The sequence below is a fragment of the Uloborus diversus genome, chromosome 1 (assembly GCF_026930045.1).
Source record: "Uloborus diversus isolate 005 chromosome 1, Udiv.v.3.1, whole genome shotgun sequence".
NCBI classification, from domain to species: Eukaryota; Metazoa; Arthropoda; class Arachnida; order Araneae; family Uloboridae; genus Uloborus; species Uloborus diversus.
In genome coordinates this window covers 182,319,843-182,340,884 of record NC_072731.1, presented here as the reverse complement: position 1 = coordinate 182,340,884, position 21,042 = coordinate 182,319,843, and the positions used below count along the sequence as shown (strand labels likewise).

General features: G+C 33.9%; 1 protein-coding gene across 1 annotated transcript in view; it reads left to right on the top strand.

Moving 5' to 3' along the window:
• Positions 1–20,405, top strand: part of LOC129233826 (uncharacterized) — a 54,288-nt gene extending 33,883 nt beyond the window's left edge. Inside the window, exons 7-9 of the mRNA XM_054867789.1 lie at positions 7,421–7,596; positions 15,395–15,577; positions 20,175–20,405. Of these exons, the coding sequence (XP_054723764.1) occupies positions 7,421–7,596; positions 15,395–15,577; positions 20,175–20,340 (525 nt within the window). The 3' untranslated portion in view covers positions 20,341–20,405. The remainder of the gene's footprint in view (positions 1–7,420; positions 7,597–15,394; positions 15,578–20,174) is intronic.
• Positions 20,406–21,042: the final 637 nt, after the last annotated feature.

Here is a 21,042-nt window from a genome sequence, read left to right as displayed (position 1 = left end):
GATAAGCTAAAAAATAAACCGCCCCCTTCTTGAACAGTTTCTGGATCCATCCATGGGGTGAACTAAAACTCTGTAAAATAATAATAAAATAGTAATGCATGTATCCTTTAAAAATATTAAGAATGTAAAACCTTCACGTGCTGTAAAAAATCTATTGAAACCTAATTAAAAAATAACTACCACTGAATTTTACTTGATCAAGATTCTTTTATTTTAATTATTCAAACCTACATCATTTGTTAACACTTTAAAAGAAATATTAATGTACTCATTTCAAGGGCGGTCAAAGGAGGGGCAATTGTTTTTTTTTTTTTTATTACTTACCTTTCACTACATGTCACACTTACATGTCATTTGTGGAAGAGGAAGACCTTGAACCTCTCTTCATCTAAAATTGCATTTTGTTTTTGAAATTTCAATGTTGAAATATCATCTGGAAAAGAAAACCAAACCATTTCTTTCCCCAGTGTCATCAAATGTGTAATTTTAAAAAAAAAAAAAAAATTCTGAAACATTTTCAGGGGAAGCCCTCCCTCCTGGAAATATTATACGGAACCCTTGTATCCTTTCGAAAACATCACAGAAGGTCCAGAATTCCATTTTTGAAAAGATCTAACATTGACATATTGTGGGTGTAGGGTCTCTCAAGAATCCTGATGGAAGGATCTTAAGGATCTCAAATCTCCGTCCCCTTGGATCTCCTCCCTTGACTCACTTCTATTAAGGTCTCCTGCCAGACAGGGTTTTAAATTCATAGCTGCGGACTCACCAGACTCATTATATAAACTTCAAGTCCCAAGGCTTCTCAAGAATAATTTTCCTTTTTTTTTTTTTTTACAAATAGTGCATTATAGATAAATTATAACCCTTACAGTTTGGATAAAATTAATTATTAGTACTTTAAACAAAAATATATTTACAGGGAATAAATTTTATTGAGAAACTTGGAAAAAAGAAGTTATTTTTGACTGCTTACATTTTTTTCAAAAATTTTATCTTTTTTAAGATACTTAAATATATAACTTAATGATTTTTATCATTAAGTTTGTTAACAGAATTTGATGTATCCACGTTCTTATAATTTTACAGGTACTGCAGTAAAATATTTGCTATATCTGATTCTTGAGGGTTAGTTGGAGTTGATTAAAATTCTTCATCAGAATGTGCCCAAGCAAACTCTTGACGAACTGCTTGCACAATTGTTTTATCATAGAAAAAAATTTGACGCCTAATATTTTCCTTAATATTGAAAAAGTATTTCATTTTCGCCCATTTCACATCAACGTCGATTTCAAAATGATGCTATTGGTCGGTCACTGTAGCTTTGTTATTATTGATGTTTATGATACCACTGTTCATAAACAGGTTTTAAAATACTTCTTCTGTGGTAGGCCCAATTTCTTATCCCATTACTTCAGTTTGCATTGCTTTTTAACATTCTTTTGTCTAAAAAGAATTATTATTTGAGTCGTCTAAAAAACAAGGGCTATTTTTCTCAATTTTTGTCAAAATGTTAAATTAAAGGTTATCTAGCTGCTATTCAATGAAATTTTAGATGTCAGTCCCAACCATAAGTAGCCCAACCGGCTACTTTTCAGGTAATCTGGTGAAACACTGTTATAAAGAAATTGCTGACAGGCTGATTCGCAAAACAAGGTATGAAAGAAAAAATAAACTTTTTTCTTCTTTTTCTCACTGAATTTTTTTCTTAAAATGAAAGCAAAACTGAAATTTCAAATTAAAAGCAGTATAAATACAAATAAAGACCAGCAACAGGCTCTGGGCCCAGCTAGACAGGTCCTAGTCAATTTACAATCCCCAGTGAAGATCAATGACCTTCTTTCTTAAAACTATCTACTCCCTTGCTCATTACAGTGCCCGCCGCTTATTAAAATCACATTCGTTCTGAAAACATTTGATTTTATAAAGCAGTTGATTTTATTAACCGGCATACCTCTACATTCCAAAAAATAAAAGTTTTTGAATTGAATTACTTAATTTTTTTTTTTTTTTTTAATTATTTCAAAATACGGTTATTTTTGCACAAGGATCTTAAAATAAAGGCGTATCGTTGTTTGCTTAACAGAATTGGGAGGGCGAAGATTCAATATCGTTTGAGAGCTTACAAAGTGTTTTGTAACGTTCAACATCGTATTTTCCTCTTTGCTCCAAAGTGCATCGTACATTATCAAGCGCTTTTCTGACATCTATTGGGGAGGCAGATTTGACTCTGAGATTTCCTCATCTTCTGAGACCGATTCCTCCACTTCTTGGTGCTTCTTTAACAATTTTTTTACCTGTGGCGTCCTAAAGATTGATTTTATAAAACGGCAATAGTGATTTTATTAAAAGATGGTTTTAACATGTTTTGATATCGCAATGATGCTGTTCTTCCAGATTTGATTTTAAAAAGCGGCTGATTTTATAATCCAGTGATTTTATTAGTAGCAGGTACTGTACCACCTCTTCTGGTAAGCTGTTCCAAGGTTCCACTACCCTGCTAAAATAATAATTTTTTACTAATATCCATGTTAGCCTGAGATTTAAATAGCTTAAAACAATGACCCCTTATCCTGTTTTCAGTGCTAAACTTCAGCCCCGTAACATCTTTCATTTTAATAAATTTAAACAACCGAATCATGTCCCCTCAGTCTCTTCTTTGCTCAAGACTGTACATTTTTAGCCTTCTAAGCCTGGAATCATAGTCTAAATGAGAAAATCCATTTATTAGCCTTGTAGCTCGCCTTTGAACCTTTTTCAATACATTAATATCTTTCTTAAGATAAGGAGACCAAAACTGAACAGCATACTCCAAATGAGGTCTTACCAAACTTCTATATAAGGGCAGAAGAACTTCTTTAGATTTGTTTGAAATAGATCTATTGATAAACCCAAGCATCTTATTGGCTTTGTTGCTAGCTATGCTGCACTGTTGGCTAAACTTTAAATCCTGACTTATTAAGATGCCTAGATCAGTAAGTTTTTCTGCCTGACTAATGACTGAACCTTGCAAATAATAACTTGTACTTATTTCCATGCCCTAAATGTAGCACTTGACATTTCCCAACATTAACAGCCATACCCCATTTATCAGCCCACTCCGTAATATGATTTAGATCCTCTTGCAGCTGATTTGCTTGTTCTTCATTTTCTACACTAGTATACACTAAAAAAATACAAAGTCCCGACCCTCACCCCTCTTGCTTTCTCCCCCACCCCCTCCGAAACATTGCAAGAGCAATACCATGATTATGCGCTTTTTGTGTTGCAACTAATTAGGGGAAAGCTGAATTTTGGCAGGATGTTAGTACATAAAGTACACACTAAAAAGCCACAAACTCCCAACCCCCACTCCTCTTGCTTTCCCCCCCACCCCCTCCGAAACATTGCAATAGCGGTAGTATGATTATACGCTTTTTGTGTCGCAACTAATTAGAGGAATTCTGGCAGGATGTTAGTACATAATGTATTCTTTAAAAAAGTACAAAGTGCCGACCCCCACCACTCTTTCTCCCCCCCTCCCTCACCCCATCCGAAACACTGCAATAACAGTACTATGATTGTACGCTTTTCGTATCGCAACTAATTAAGAGAAAGCTGAATTTTGGCAGGATGTTAATACGTAATCTATTCTTTAAAAAAGTACAAAGCCCCGATCCCCACCCCTCTTGCTTTCCTCCCCACCCCCTCCGAAACATTGCAAGAGCAGTACTATGATTAAACGCTTTTTGTGTCGCAACTAATTTGGGGAAAGCGGATGTTTTTCAAGATGTTAGTACAAAAAGTATACACTAAAACAAGACGAAGTTCCGACCCGCACCTCTCTTTCTCCCCCCCCCCCCTCCGAAACATTGCAAGAGCAGTACTATGATTGTACGCTTTTCGTGTCCCAACTAAATAGGGGAAAGCTGAGATTTTTTTTCAAGATGTTGGTATACTAAGTATACATTAAAAAACACAAAGTCCCTACCCCTATTGCTTCCCCCCTCCCCCCACCCTGTCCGAAACATTGCAATAGCAGTATTATGATTGTAATGTTACAGCTCGAAAACTAATGATGATACCGGAGTATTCCTTTTTTATTTCACTTCTTACAATATTATCAACCAATGGTGCCCAACCTACGTCCCACGGGTCACATCCGGCCCATGAAACTGATCAGTGTGAACCGCTGTTTTGCGAAATGTTACAACTCGAGGGCTATGTAGCAACTGGTTTCTGAAAAAACAGGTTGCATTCAAAAAAAAAAAAAAAAATGGCATCAAGTTATTATAACTATAATTTTTCTTTTATAAGGGGTCATTTAACAGTTGGTCTGAGATATTGTTACAATGCATTCTACTACAGTGTCCACACATAGACGTAGAATCGAACCAATTTTACGACAGCTACAGTTTGTAACACAATGTTTTACAGTTGCAAGATAATAGTAGAAGAATTTCACTTGGAGCAGAGAGGTAATTGTCATGATCTTAGGAATCAGTCCGTTGCTTGAAATATATTTCCAAACCCATTCTTCTGCTGGAAGTTTAAAACCTAACCAAGTTTGAATAAGGGTTTGTGAAAAGCAAGTAATCACAAAAATGTCCCTTAAGTCCACTTTTGATTTATCAAAACTTCCACCAACTTCAGACGTCACTCGTCAACATCTTTTTTAAGGTTTCCACCAGAGTTTTTAGGGTCAACACCAGATTCAAATTCGGTTAGGTTTTAAACTTCCCCCAGAAGAGTGGGGTTGGCATTATACTTCATGCAACAGACTGATTCCTAAGTTCATGAATATTACCTCTGCTTCAAATGAACTTCTCCAATTAGTATCTTGCAATTGAAAAGATTATATGTTTCAAACAGTATCTGCTGTAAATCTAGGTTCGATTGCACGTCTATGTGTGGACACTGTAGTAGAATGCACTGTAACAATATTTCAGACCAAACCAATGAAATATTAGAAGATGGCCCCTTATTTAAGACTTAAAAATAAAAACCAAAAGTAATATTAAACGTTAATAATATCCGCTACGAGAAAATAATCAGTTCAAATTTACTATTCCTGATTTATTTAAAGTTTAAATAGTTAGTCTAGCAGTAACATTATTTTGTAGACTATAGTCGACACAATTGAATTATAAACTTTTGTAACAAATAATTCCATTATGGTAGTAAATACTTTAAGTGAACGTCATTACGTTGTTGATCCATTTCAAGAAAATGACTATTATCATATTATTATCTATAAATTTTGTTCAAACATTTCTTTCCAAGACGTAATGATAAAAAGCTATTAGTTTGTTGAAGTTACTTTTTGGTTTTGTTGTGAGATTTCTTCATATGATTTAGTTGGTAAAATGGTGAAACTGACCTATCTACATAAACAGTGTATGTTTCATAATTTGTGTATAACAGTGGTCCCCAACAATGTTTTCAGAAACCAATTTTTAAATATTTGGCTAACAATTTGTAATATTGTCATTAATCGTGCTCTTCGAGTTGTAACATTTCACAAAACAATGGATCAGCTTCGCGGGCCGGATACGGCACCTGGGCCTTAGGTTAGGCACCACTGGTTTATCATATTGTTAGGAGTGAAATAAAAAAAGGAACACCCCGGTAACGTCATAAATTTTCAAGCTGTACGCTTATAATCATAGTACTGAACTGATCAGTGTGCGCTGTTTCGAAAGGAGGGGGGGGGAAGCAGAAAGAGGGATTGGGGTGGGACAGTCTAGGTTTTAGTGTACACTTTATGTACTAACATCCTGCCAAAATTCAGCTTTCCCGTAATTAGTTGCGACACGAAAAACGTATAATCATAGTACTGCTCTTGCAATGTTTCGGAGGGGGTGGGGGAGAAAGCAAGAAGGGTGAGGGTCGGGACTTTGTGGCTTTTTAGTGTGTACCTTATGTAGAAACATCCTGGCAAAATTCAGCTTTCCCCTAATTAGTTGTGACACGAACAACGTATAATCATAATACTGCTCTTGCAATGTTTCTGAAGGGGCTGGGGGAAAAAGCAAGAGGGGTGGGGGTCGGGACTTTATATTTTTTTAGTGTATACTTTATTTGCTAACATCCTGCAAAAATTCAGCTTTCCCTAAATTAGTTGCGACAAAGCCTATTTTTTACCTTCATTGACTGGGCTATATTGAGAGTCGACTGTAGATCAAATTAAACTCCTAAAATAAATTTAAAAAAAAAAAAGAAAAAAAACCGAAAGCTGTATCTTATGGCTCAGTAAATCAATAGACATGTTGAGGACGCGTTGGGGACCCATTCCACCAAAAAACGGACAATTTGTCCTGCACATAACAGCTGAAGGAAGCACAATACTCACTTTGTTTAATGCGTATGACCACCCACTCTTCTGGCATCCCCGGCTAAAAAGCGAAAAATATTTCACGCATCATCAACTTCGAAAATATGCCAGTACTTTCGCCAAAGCAATCTTTCACATTCAAAGAGGCAGTGTTCCCAGCACACCCCTCAAAACAAACTCCCTACAACAGTGAAAAAATTTCATGTACAAACAGCACCATGAAGCTTGATGAAGTGAGAGAAAGAGAGACGCTAATTGATGCAATGGATCAACTGTCACCAGCTTGAGGTGCCAAATGGGGTTGGTGAGCGAAACGAGCAGGGGGTGCAACTCCCTATTTAAAAATTAGTTACCGCATAAAATTAACTAAAAATATGTGTTTTTCATGATGTTTGAAATATCAGATATTTTTGTAGGTAACATACTGACCAATGACAAGACATGGGAGGTGCGAGGTTCCGCCTCAGGTACTCCCAAGGATCGTTCACCAAATATTCGTCTAATATTAAAAAACTTTGAAGTCTGTTAAAAAATTTGATCTAAATAAAGAAAAAAAAATATCACTTACTCTAATTCTTGTCAATTCAATAGTGTAGAGTAGAAGTTAGCTCTTGTTACGACTTTAGATAAAGTTGGGTAATAAACATGACATAAACATAAACTTTAATAATAAGCTGACATAAAATGAATGCAATGCAGGCAATATGCAAAGGCTGAAAAAAATCAAGTAATATTATTATTTTTCTTCCCAAAATATCGTTATCCTTTCTAAATACAAATGTAAAAGTAGAGTCTCACTTCCTTAAAAAACAAAAAAAGAATTTTAGTCTGTTTTTATTGCTTTTCAACAATGTGTTACGATGGAAAAGTTAAGTAATGTTTGAATCCTTAGCACCGTGTGAAGCTTACATATTTTCCAACATTGTCATAAGCAAACTAATAATTTTATTTCATTTTTCAAATATCGAGCATTATTAAAATCAACAAGGCATACTGATTTTTTAGAAGAGAAAAGGAACATGCTATTTTTGAAAAAAGCATAATTTTAGAGTTTTTGTTTTCATACTTCAAGAGTAAAATCGTAATATTTTGATATTTTCTCCTAAGATTAGAGATGTTCAGAATAAGAACGATGTTGTTATAAATAGACACCAGTTGATAAATGCAGAATATGGCTCTGGAGCCCTTACAGAAGACACGAATATCGGCTGCAAAATGCTTAAAAGCATGGGTTGGACTGGTGGAGGAATTGGAAAAACATCTGGAATCGTGGAGCCAATATGGTAAGTATTTTTTATTCTTTGAATTACTAGTAAAGTTTTAGAGTTAGAGTTAGAGCCCGAATCAGCTGTGGCACATCTCCAGTTTTTGTCAGGGGACCTGGCTACTTAATCTGAACTCCAGCATCCACATTTCATGTAATAACATTGTTTTTTTCTAGGTTATTGTAAGAACAAATCACCAAATTTTATTTTCCCTTATTTGTCTTTTTCAATGCTGTACTTTCTTGTGGGTTGGAATCCTTTTAACTCATGATGGCACATCTAGGGCTGGGCAATGTAGGAATTTCTACATTGTGATGTATCGCCAACCTTACATCGTGAAGTTGCGATGCATCACAATGTAAGTTTTTTTTTTTGAACTTAAACTTGCTTGTTTAAATTATACAAAATGTATACAAAGTATAAGAATTGTACATCATGGCAGATATGAAGTAACAGATTCTAGCACCAGAAAGAAATTTATCTTTACTAATAATAAAGCTGAATGTTCTCTGTTCGGATCTCTGTCTGTCAGGATCTCTGTGACGTGCATAACGCCTAGACCGTTTGTCCGATTTTCATGAAATTTGGCACAAAGTTAGTTTGTACCATGGGAGTGTGCACCTCGAAGCGATTTTTCGAAAATTCGATGTGGTTCTATCTGTCCGGATCTCTGTCTGTCAGGATCTCTGTGATGCGCATAGCGCCTAGACCGTTTGGCCGATTTTCATGAAATTTATCACACAGTTAGTTTGTAGCATGGGGTGTGCACCTCGAAGCAATTTTTCAAAAATTCGATTTTGTTCTATTTCAATTTTAAGAAAATTTTCCGGAGCAAAATTATCATAAGATGGACAAGTATTATCATGACTTGGAATGTGAGAGCGAATGAACATAGCCAATTGGCGAGAAATTCGTCGTCCATTATTTGTAAATATACAGGCGAACCGAATGACCTTTTAATTTTCAACTATGGGCAAAGCCGTGCGGGTACCACTAGTTATATTATAAAGCAGTGCTAAAAGTGCAAGTCCATGAAAAATATTCAAGGCAAGTTTTGAGATTACAATGAGCCTGTTTTTTCAGGGCAAAAAGATATGAGTAAATGGATGCAAAGTCATGCATTTCCATTCTAAAGTTCATCTATTCATGCATTTAAAAAGGTCCATTGTTATCAGTAGCAGGGGGGGGGGGTCCTCACTGGGTGACACAAAAAGAGGATTTCATAGTTTATAAGAAATATAAATACTTCTTTAATTCTGAAAATGTTCACCAATATATATTAAATTACATTTAAGCGAACAAATTTAATAAAAATAGAGTGCCCACTATTGCAGTGGAGTTGGAGGTTACATACATCGTCTCGGTCAAATTTTGCATAAAATGGATTTGCAGTTTATATTTGTTTATCAAACTTTCGTTATCGGACCATGCGACACCTGTGTTAGGAACAGGCCCGCGTCCAGATTTTCATAAAGGGAGGAGTTTTAATCTTACCTGTTTTTTTTTTCGGGGGGGGGGGGGGATTCAACCACTCACAACCTTTAGTTTTACAACAAATTGTCGATCCCAGTATGGTATTTATGCACCTGCAAGTCTGCTGTCCCCCCCCCCCCCAGCCCCGTTTTCCCCTAGAAGGATAATTCCGGCTGCACAAGTGACCAAAGTATTTCTTCAATTTACAGGCTGACTTTAATCAAACTTTGTCTGTTTCTTTGTAATTAAATCTGTTTACTATGAGGTTCATTGCAGCAAGCATTAAAAACTCTCCATAAATCTATATATATAAAATTGGACTTTGGTAAATTTGTTCCCTAAGATCTCAGAAACTACCCGGCAGATTTGGCTGAAACTTTCACCGTTTGTTCTTTTTGGTACTGGGGAGGTTTGTAGATCAGTTCGAAAAAAATCCGATTGATAGTTCCTTTTTGATTCTAATTTGTCCAAATTTTCGCATAAATGCCCCAATATGACGGTGAAAAAATACGTGCACATATTAAAATTATGTGTCCATCGAAAGCGCTTATTTTTCTGCTGAAGATGGCATCTGTTAGAAAGTTCTAAGTTGTATGAAAAACGAGTTATGAGATTTTTTTGTTCCATGTTCGAAGGCTTTCCTCAACCCAATTCATTATTTAGTGTATCATCTCAACTCCCAGTTCATAGTTAGAATTGTTGAATGTTTTTGTGTTTCGTCTGACTGTTTGAGGCTTTTCTCAAGTCAAATCTTAAAGTAACGTTTTTCCCCCAAGATTGGCTAATAATAACTAGATTTGGTTGATTATTTTCCATTTAAACGGAACTTTAGTGTAATTAATGGTGTTTTTTTTTATTATTTGTGCTGATTAGATTTTTTAATCATTATCCAATCTAACAGTAGAAACCTCGCCAAAATTTATGCAAAAAGATTTCAGCAGCGGATGCATTTGGCAGTTTTTTCAACTGTCGCGGTTTTTGAAGTCAAAGACTACGTAATAATGTTTGTCAGCTTTCACCATGTAAATAAAATATCGTCAATCAAAGAATCTTTAAAAACTTTTTTTACTGTAAAATAATCCTGCAACTAAATTAGGCAAATCAATAAACAGCACAAAAACTTCCATTAATGTGACTTTGTGCACAAATTCAAACCATCGCCTAATTTTACTACTTATTTTGGAAACATTTCGGTTGAAATTGTTTAGAGCCATTTTATGGTGACCAACAGTATCTTAGCATATGGCGACAATATCTCTTTAACAAAAATTAGTAACATACTGTTTTACAAAGTAAGGAGGGGGAGCATTATCCAAGGTATCCCAAAACGATTCCCGCAAATTCGGTAACATTTTAAATCGCACCAAGAACCCACAATAATTGAAATTTTCCAAAATAAATAAAGCAAGTTTAAGGAAATCACGGGCGCGCGGCTACATTTTTTTAAAACTTTTTTTACTTCAATAGACATACAGAGAAGGTAAGACTCCATGTAAAAAAAAAATAAGTATTAACTGATAAATCTTTTTAAATATGTGAAGTTTAATTTCATATTTCGGAAATTCTTCAAATTTATATACGCTTAAATTTCATGTTTTCGTTTCTAAATGAATACTATTTTGCTCTTTTTCCTTCTGCTATTTTAGTTTTATGAGTAAGGAAGAAGCTAGATTTTAAATCACGTCAAAAAGGTGTGTTTTAAGTTCTTTCACTTAAAACAGAAAACAAATGCAAGCAACGATTGTTTCTCATAAATATTGCTAACCCAGGCAATGCCGGGTATTTTTGCTAGTTCTTTTATAAAGTAGAATGTATATCAGATTTTATGTTCTGAAATAATGCTTAATACGTAATTCCTTGTAAACTAAACAAGTATGAGCTTATTGTAGATGCAAATTATATTACTGAACACAATCACTAATACATTTTATTAGCTGCAACCTATGCCAAAAATTCATGATTGCCTCCTTACAATAACCAATACTAATGCTTTGTATTGGTAGATCATTCGGCGGTTCTACCACCACAATTTTTTCAAAATATTATTTCAGTCGATAAAGCTTTAACAATTGTTAATTACATAACATTTGGATGTTATGTAGCACTTTTTAAGTAAAAAAGAACGAAATGGAAGCGTTTAGGTCCAATTGAGTTCAGTTAGAGAAAAAAATTACAGAATTACAGAGTTAAATTACAGAAAAGCTGCAGAGAGAAAGGGGGGAAAAAACACTAAACGCAGACTTTCACATTTAAGTTAATTTAAGTCAATCATTTTCTTCATTTGATGCACATTTTTTTTCCCAATGAGAGGGGTTTAACCCCTAAAGCCCTCTCCTTGGATACATGGCTCTGGTTAGGAACTCCACTCCTTGTAACACCAAAATACATGTCTGCATTTTTTGCTGATAATTTGCTCTTTAAATTTTATTTTTTTTCCCTGGCAAATGACAATATGATAGATTTACTTGTTGATCCATACATCTTTTGTCAATAACTAAAAACATATGTGCATTTCTAACATGTTTTGGGAGAAATGAATGTCCAACTCTTCGCACCTTCATTGTTAACCCTGGATTGACACACTACTGATTAATATTAGTATGAATAAAAAATTAGAGATTAAAACAGCAGCAACCCTGAACCAGTGTCTGTACATCGGAGCAGTAGGAGCAGTATTGATGCATCGGTTTAGAGAAAAATGCTAAACTGGTTTAACTATGTGGGATGCACACCGATTTTTGTCGATGCATCGCCCAGCCCTAGGCACAACAATTTTTTAAAGCATTTTTGCTCCTTCCAGGTTGCCAAGTCCATAATTAAAACAATATAAGCTCTCTCAATTAATCAATCTTATTTGTTGTAAACAATTTTAGTTTGGTTCCATGTGCATTTTGAGAGAGCCATTATTCATATTTAAAGTGTTCCGTTTTAAATTTGTTGCTTTTGTTTTATATGGTTCACCCAGATTTCATTTGTGTTATTGTTAACTTAAACATAGAGGTTGAATTATGATAAACTCAACAATCAAAATATTCATAGAAGTTGTAGGTATTTACTTCATATAATGTTAAAACTTAAGGGACGTTCATGCTTATGTGATGGCACAAATTGGTCTCCAAAGTCATGAGACCTGAATTTTCTACTTTTTCTTTCATTATAATTGGCACAGAGTGAACATTTTGATATCAAAAACTGGTTTTTGATGTGACAAGCAACTAGTTTAAACTGTTGGAAATTAAAATATCTAAATTAATGGTTACATTTGTATAAGTGCATTCATTTTACTTAAAGTACTTTTTCATGGTATTTCAAATACATATGAAGTCCATTAATTGCATTAAAGCGAAATACTGCATAAGGTACCTTTTTGTATAGGGTAAGCCTTATTATAGGACAATGTAAATAACATATATCGTTTATTTAGAAGAGTGCCACAATACAAAACATTATTTTTTCTCTTTTTTTCGCTTAAAGGGCTTTGAATGACATTATCTTCTTTGGAAAATAATGACAGATTTTTTTGTTCTAATATTAACCACTGGAGAACACAGCAAACTTACTTTTCTTAGTGCAAATTCCTAAAGTTATCAACTTCAAACGCTTCTCATGTAAAATTTTATTTCTTCGTATTGTGGCACTTTTTTCAAATGAGTGATATGTCAAGTTATGTGAACATTAGTTCAGTTGGTTTTGTGCAAATTCATGGGATATATGTGTCTTTGTGGTCCTTAGGAAATACGAAACTACAATTTTTTCCTAAATATGATTATTTTTCAACTCAGAAATTATTGTGATTGATAAATAACATTGCTTTTTAATTGAAGTTTAAATGTACATCATCTTAATAGAAGTTTAGCTGTATTTAGGTAAATGTGGTGCCTTTATGCACTTTTTCCCATCCTCTCTCTCTCTCTAAGAAATAACAGGTTATGTTTTAAAAATTAAGACAAGATTAGCTCTGTATATTAAAACAGAGTTAGAAATTGGTTCCAAGTCAGCTTCCCAAGAAGAATGCCTGCATATGGCCCTCTCAATATTAGTAACCATGAAGGAAAATGTTACGAAAGGAGGTAAATTATTTTCCAATAGTGTTGGCAACCTTAATTTGTATTAGTTTTTTTCTCATTTGTTCTTTCCTTCTTGCAACAAAATCACATCAGCAGAATATGCAAATTGCCAGTAGCATTTAAGCTCCAGGCACTTTGTCTCATGGTCTTCCCTTTCAGTTAAAACCTAAGTCAGACTTGGTTGTTTTTCGGCAGCTCAGTTGAGTCTGTCCGTTTTTGCCGATAGCTTCGGCTTACTGCTCTTGACATGAATATCATAGCTCAATATATTTAACGTTTCATACTTTGACTTAGAATGTTGGCTTCAGAAGTCATTTACAGTATAATGAGCTACTTAATATTGTAAAGAGCATATTTCAATATTTTGTTTAACATGTCATTGTATATATCATAGCCATAATAAACAAGTTCCTTTAACTTTGGCTCTTCTTGATGTTCCACAAGATAAATATGTTTTTCAAGAACTATCACACGTCCTGATTGAACTTCCACTAAAAGTCAATAAGCTGAGCACTTTTAAAAGCTCATAGCTTAACGGAAAATATAATTAATCCTGAATATGGATTGGAAAAAAAAAAGAATGAAAGACTGAAACCGAAAGTAATTTTGAAAAAAAAAAAATCTAATTTGAATTCTGAAACTTTGAATTCAAATTATGTTTTTTGCAATCACGAGTTGCGACAAGACCCTACTCATTAGAGTTATTGTTTCTAGAAATGGCTCCCCCCCCCAAGCATGTCCCTCCTCCTGGGTGGTTATGTGTGTACAGTTGTGTGTGTGCAGGCTTAAGTGTGTGCACGTAGGCCTATGTATGTGTGTAAAGGCGCTCACGCGTTGGCGAGTGTGTATGAGCATGCGTGTGAAGGACATGGACGCCACCACCCAGCAGAAGTGGATTCCGGGGGACAGTGCTCAGGAGCAGAGCAGCCGTGCCGCCGCCGCGCCGGTGGGCGGTGGTGCTGCTGGTCCAAGCTGAAAAATAATCCCAACGTCAAGGACTGTCAAATGAGAACAATAAGCAATCGTGATTGCTCAATAAAATAGAAAGTTATCATGAATAAAATTTACCAGATTTACTTGCAAAACTAATCTTTGCATTCCGTAACGGATCCTAGGGACGCAAGTGTCTTTATGCTAAATTTATATATGTTCAAGAAAATAAATGTTGTGTTATTTCCAAGTATGATTTAATTAGTTTGATAGGAATTAGTACATTCTGAAAAATCAATTTTAATTGGGAAAGAAAAAACCCTCTAATGAATATTTTATTTCTTTAAAGTCTCCAGATTTTGTTAGTCATTTGCAATATTTTTAAAAATTAATTTGGGATATATTTTTTAAACAGTGTTTTTACTTTTTTGCCAATATTGAAATTTGAATGGCTCAATTACATAAAAAAAGAATGAATAATTTATGACATCATCTTATTTGACAATTTATAAGCTGATTTTCAAAGCTTTAGGATATATGAAGTCTCATGGTCTTCAAATTGTAAAAAAAAGTTCTTCAACTTTTTGATTGTCGCTCAAATGTTTTTTGAAATGATTACCAGAACAATAGAGAACTCTTATTTCTTTGAAAGACAAAGGGAGCAAAATTAAAGTTCGACTTTATTGAATTCAAATTTGCCAGGATTCAATACTCCAAAATTCAAGTCAAAAACCATTAGTCGATAACCAAAAGCTGAATGAAATGCAAATATACAAGACAATGTTTTGTCCTGAAAAATGACACAGAAGCACTTTTGACCACTTTTTAGCAACATATTGTAAAATCAATGGAAGAACTTCTCTTTTGAGAAGAAATATTACATACGACATTAATTAATACAATTTTTAAAAGAGGTTTGCAGAGGTGCTGAAAATTTGAAGTTCTACTGCATAGAAAAAGTTCCATTAAGTCCAAATATATGCAGAACCAATCACTGTGATGAAATGTGGCATGATCAGTAAAAAGTATAAAGCTATATGCATGTTTCAGTTTTAGGTAGATGACCACTTCTCCCAACCAACCCTTAATGGGAGAAAGCAGTAAAGTAGAATCTTTGTAGCTAGTGAATTTTACTATAATGTTGTTTGGGGTAAGTGTATCGCCTGCTCCCACCGCTTGTAAAACTGAAAGATTTATATGGCTATTTACAGTGCAGGTGATTGGCATTGAAGCCAGTCTGCCTATTTTAATCTTACATTTGTGCCTGTTGATGAAGCTGGTATTTAAAATTTTTAGATCAAAATACCTGATTTTGAAACTTATCATATATGTTTATCTATCTACAGGGCAGATAAAACAAGTTTTCGTGGTCAAGGATTTGGATTTGAGAGCTCTGGTAACAGTGTGAGTCTGCGTGATTTGAGGAAAAAAATCCAAGTCCTGCTGCAAGAGTTCAAAATATCAAAGTCATTTAATGACCTCATTTTTGCTAAAGACTTTACAAAAGAAGAAAGGAAAGAAATACATTGGTAAGTTTTTTACACAAAATTATATTGAAAAGTACTTCATCAGAATTGTTGAAAATAAGGAACTGTTGAAATTTATTGTAAAAGAAACATGCAAACTAATATAACACTCGACACACACTATTTGTATATATTTTTTAAATTTATAGTTATGATTCTTGTTTATTTATTTTTAAAGCTGCATTCTAAATTTCTTTTTAATTTAGTAGTAAAATGTCTGAATTTAATGAAAAGTAAATAGAAATATGAATAATTCCAATGGTAGGTGTCTCACTGCCTTCTTTAGTTTACCAATCATTAGTATTGAATCACTTTTGTTAAACAGTCAGTAAGTACACATTAGGGTGGGTCGAAAAAAACTTTTTTTTTCCTAATCAATTTCTAATAGTGCAGAAAACTTGCGCAATGGCATCTTAATAACGGGAAAAATAATTTAAAAAATTTTAATTTATTTTTGAAAACGTGCAAGAGCCAAGAGCCCTCAAGTTGAGAAAAAATAGAAAAAATTGGCAATTTTTAAAAATGTATATTTTTTCAACACATAATTTACTTATATAATGTATATAAGTAAATTATATGTGTTATATATAATCTATATAATCTACTTCATTTCTAATAATATAAAAAATACACTTTGTAGTCGCCGAAATGTATAGAAAAAACTTGGGGGCATATTGTCGATCATTTGAATTCGTGCAGAGAGCATTTATATACCACTTTTAAAGTAAAAGTTATATTATTTCAAAAATTCTTAAGCTGACATAAAATTATAAAGATATAGTATTAAACATCCCTTTCAATGTTTTACATGCATTTCTCTTGCGCTGAAATGAATTAGGACTCACCATGTGTAGGTCCGTCACTTCACATTTTTCAGGAGGGGTCAAAGGGTGCAATTTCAATGAAAGTTTCATCAGAAAGCAGCAAAAATCACGCCCACCCAAATGGAAAATGTTTCTTTCTCAAAATCGTGGTGGGGGGGAGGAGAGGCAGTGAACCCCCTAAATGACGATCCTAATCACATGAGGGGGGCAGAAAGTCTAGTCCCACTTACCACCCTACCCAATCAACCAACCAAATTGGAAGTGATTTATTATGCCAAAGTTCTTTTTATTCTGAATTTGTATCAAATGTTCTTGATCTGATAGTTATTTACTATGAAATCCTTGGTTTTCACGCTTGCGACATTGTCCTTCAGCACACGTATCTAAAATGCTTTATTGCAATGTAGATAGACAATAGCTCTTGGTCATACGTGCTGTACTTTCTCTGCGTGTCAGTTAAGGAGCGTGAGAGGAAGCTTAATGGACCCATTCCTTGCTTGATGAACGATGGCACCAATACCCGTACCTGACGCATCGCACATTAGAGATACATTAGCGTTAGCTGACGGATGAACCAGCATGGTAGCGTGACAGAGTGCATTCTTGATGTTTTTAAATGCGCCGCGAGAAGCTTCAGTCCACGTTAGCGATATTTTACTATTTTTGCTTTTGCCACTAAGTAGTGAGGTTAGCGGCTGTTGAAGCTCTGCTCACTTTGGAATAAAGCGATGATAAAAACTGATCATCCCTAAGAACCTGCGCAAGCCAGTGGATGATGTTGGTTCAGGTATGTTTTGTATGGCATCATTTTTTGTCTGAAGGGGTCTTATTCCTCCCAGGGCCGTCGCTAGGTCAAAAAACGGGGGGGGGGGGGGGGGGGGGTACGCATTTGGCGACCCCTTAATTGTTTCAAACACAGGTTCCACTATGCAGAGAGAGATAGAGAGAGATTTAGCTTCTGGTTCAGCAGGAATAGTCATGTTAGTAGACCTCAGAACTAGCAATATAACTTTAATTGTAAAGATAATATTCAATCAGAAATAAAGGGTGTCGGAGGGCTACCTCCTGGCAATTTTTTGAAATCGAAGGTATAAAAATGCAGTTTTAGACGATATTTTAACTTGGGGAGGAAAGGGGGAGGAGGTCCAGGATAGCCCGATAATCTCCCGATAATTTTTACCCTAATTTAACCCCCTTTCAGCGTTTATGGAGCTGAGGACATAATCATATTTCATCTGATCCGTTATTGCGACGTTTCAAAATTGAGCTTCCAGCTGGGGAAACCATATCTTTTCTTTGGGTCCAGTTTCCAAAACATTGGGACTTTAATGCTATCCCTAATGATTGATGACGAAACATCGCTTTTGTTTTCGCTTTTATTTTCCATTTTCGATCCTTAAATATCACATCCAGTAGTCACCAGTGAAGCAGATATTTTCGCTTATGCTTCGGTCATAAAATAAACCTTTAACTCTTTAAAAAGCTAGAAGACACAACAACGTAAGAGCAAGGAATCCAAAATTTTATTTTTTGACAGCACAAATAATTTTTCGCAGTCGCCATGTAAACAAAACTGTGTTGCCAATCCTATATAAGGATGTACCATCCCTCACTGAGAGTAAACATAAGATGGAGAGGAAACATAGAGAACGCTGCAATAACAACCTTCTTGTGTAAGGATAGAAGTATTTTGATTTGAGATGCACCGAATATTCAATTTCTATTTGGTATACTGCATATTTTGCAGATAAGCCAAATATTCAATTTGGCTGAATACTTTACTATTCGGCAACCAAATAGTTAGTGAATTTAAATGTTTGAAAACTGTTGAAAAACATTTTTTATATATATATAATGATTGAAAGTTATTATGTAATACCATAGTACAAAATTAATCCAAATTTTATCACATTCAAACTAATTTTTATTTAAGAGAAAGCAATCAGAAGTTAAATTTAAAATTTTTGCTTTTCAATTTTTCTTTAATTTTATGTGACCCATTACATTTATCTTATCATTTCAAACTCATATAAATATCACAGAGTAACCAGAAAAAGAAAAAAATCACAATGTTAAGTAGTAGCAAATATACAGTAAATTCATTACTAAATACTACTTGCTAATCAGGCCCAGATCTATAAATTTTGGGCCCCCTTGCAAAAACTTTGTAGTGCTCCTTCCCAGAGACCAGCAATATATATTTATAACGTTAATAAGTCTTAGTGCTAGTTTTTTTCAATTTCTTGGGCTGTTGGGCCCTTTAAGGAAGTGAACCCCCTGCAATGTGTGGTCCACGGGTGTACAGATCCGAGCCCAATGCTAATTTTTCATATAAAATAGGCACCTTAAAAAATAAAAGTGTTTGGGTATTAAATTTTGCAGTATTTTAATTTCTAAAAAGATTCTTCAAATTAAATAGTTTTTGAGAAAATCCATACCAGTTACAATAATCAGCAACTAATGAATGCCATATTTTACGTACTATAAGGCACACTTCTTACTAAAAAAATAGCCGAAATTCACCTAAGTTCAGATGAAATCATTGAGATTCCGAATAGCAGAGTTTGAGGTGGACATTTTTAATGACAAAATTTTTCACCAGTTACTGAAGAGACTAAGATAGCAGAAAATCACTTGAAGAAATTGTAACTTATAATGATATTTTAAGCTAATTGGGTCTGTATTTGTATGTATGGTAAATGCATGTACGATTCTTTACTTATGATGCAACATGTTACCATAATTGAAATTTTATTAAATCATGTATCAGGAAAGAAACTATCCATTATGCAGAATTGCCGATAAAAATTAACCAAGTTAGCCATTTACTATGTTATTATTACTATTATTTTGCTTTTGGAATGATGTTTTATTTTCTATTTATTTTTAATTAATAATTATGATACTTAACGTTGATAAATTTACAATGTTAAACAAAAATGCATTTACATTTCTCAAAAAAGAAAAACATTTTTGATTTTAAATTGGCATAAAATTCAAATATTACAGTTAAAAACTTTAAACCATATATTTGGTTTGAATTTTGACTGAATATTTGGTTTTCAGCAAAATATGGTATTTGGTGCATCTCTAGTTTTGATTTAAATTTTGGATAGTTTTACTGAAAAATATAAACAAAATGTGGTTACACATAATTTTACCTCTTGTTTTTTGCAGACTTCATTGCTTTAGAAGGTTTTTTTTTTTTTTTAATTTTTCAGAACAGTTCTCTGGTGCAGTTTTGAATTAGTCCCCCCCCCCCCCCAAATCATCTGTTTATCAAAAATTTTAAATTAGCATTTTTAATGAAATAATATATTTTTTTTATGTAAAAGAAAATGAAAAGCAATCAATAATTCAAAAACATTCAAGCATTCAAAACGTTTGGATAATATGATTTTGGCTCAAGGAAAAAAGCATGTTTTTCTTTTTTTTAAATTTGTTTAGATTATCATTGGTTAGGGCCTGTTCTAATTGTGTAGTTTGCATTGTGATTGCACTGTGTTATAAGTGGGGTTAGAGCCATTGCATGTTAGTAACATACCGTGTTGTTAATGAGAGATTTCACATCCTGACTAACATGCTTTGATTTCAATGTTGTGAACGCCGCTTGCTAACGCATGTAATCAATGATTACCGTTGAAGGTTTTAATGTGCCTTTGCGATATCATCATGTTAAAGTGACCCAAGACATTCTTCTTTCAATAATTAAAAACTAATCTGTACAAAACAATGTCTGACATTTGGATTAAATGTACTTAACATTTTCTTTTTAGCCATGCTTCCAGACTAAGTTTAAATAGCACCAGTTATGGTATTGAAAATCATAGACAACTATTTGTTCGAAACAAGTTTACAGCATTGGAGTTACTGGATTATCTAGTTAAAAATGGAGGCTCCACGAACAAATACTATTTGGTAGATCAATCCAAAGAGGAGTGATTTTTTAAGGAAAAAAAAAACTGATGTAAGATTTTGTAAATATTCCTTTGTATCTGAGTATTAAAATGTTGTTGAACAAATTTTGCTATTTCTTATCTGTCTTCAAGTATTTTTTATAGTTTGAAAACACAAATATACACTAACACGGCAACAGCATGGGGAGTTGGTGGTTTCATTTTAAGCCTTCATTGTAAGAGCCCCTAAATAAGTATGGACAAAGCTGCAAAGAAAACAAATTAGAACAGTAAACCATATCGTTTCTTTCTACAACTATGGAATTTCAAAGTTCTTGCAAAAAAGAAAAGAATGGCAATAAAATACTGATCTATATGCAAACATGTAAGGAATATTACGTCAAATTTCCTTGCGACGGACCAATAGGAGGCGACGAAGATGTAAACAAACCTCAGTTCTTACGCAGCATTTATTTTGTGTAGTATGATAAAATTCAACAGAGTTAGTTTGATTGGATGAAAAAGTTATTATTTTTCTTTTGAAATTTTATGTTTTATAAATTATATTGTAATGAAAATATGTTTTGAACTATTGTCTTGCATCACAACAAGTAGCTCTGCTATAGCTAATACAATCGCTTTAATGGCGTTAGGCGACTTGTTCACTTTCTAACTTGGCAAAAGAAGAAAAAAAATGTTTATATCACCGCCAATGTATTCTCCTCATGTTTTAATTTTACATTTTGAA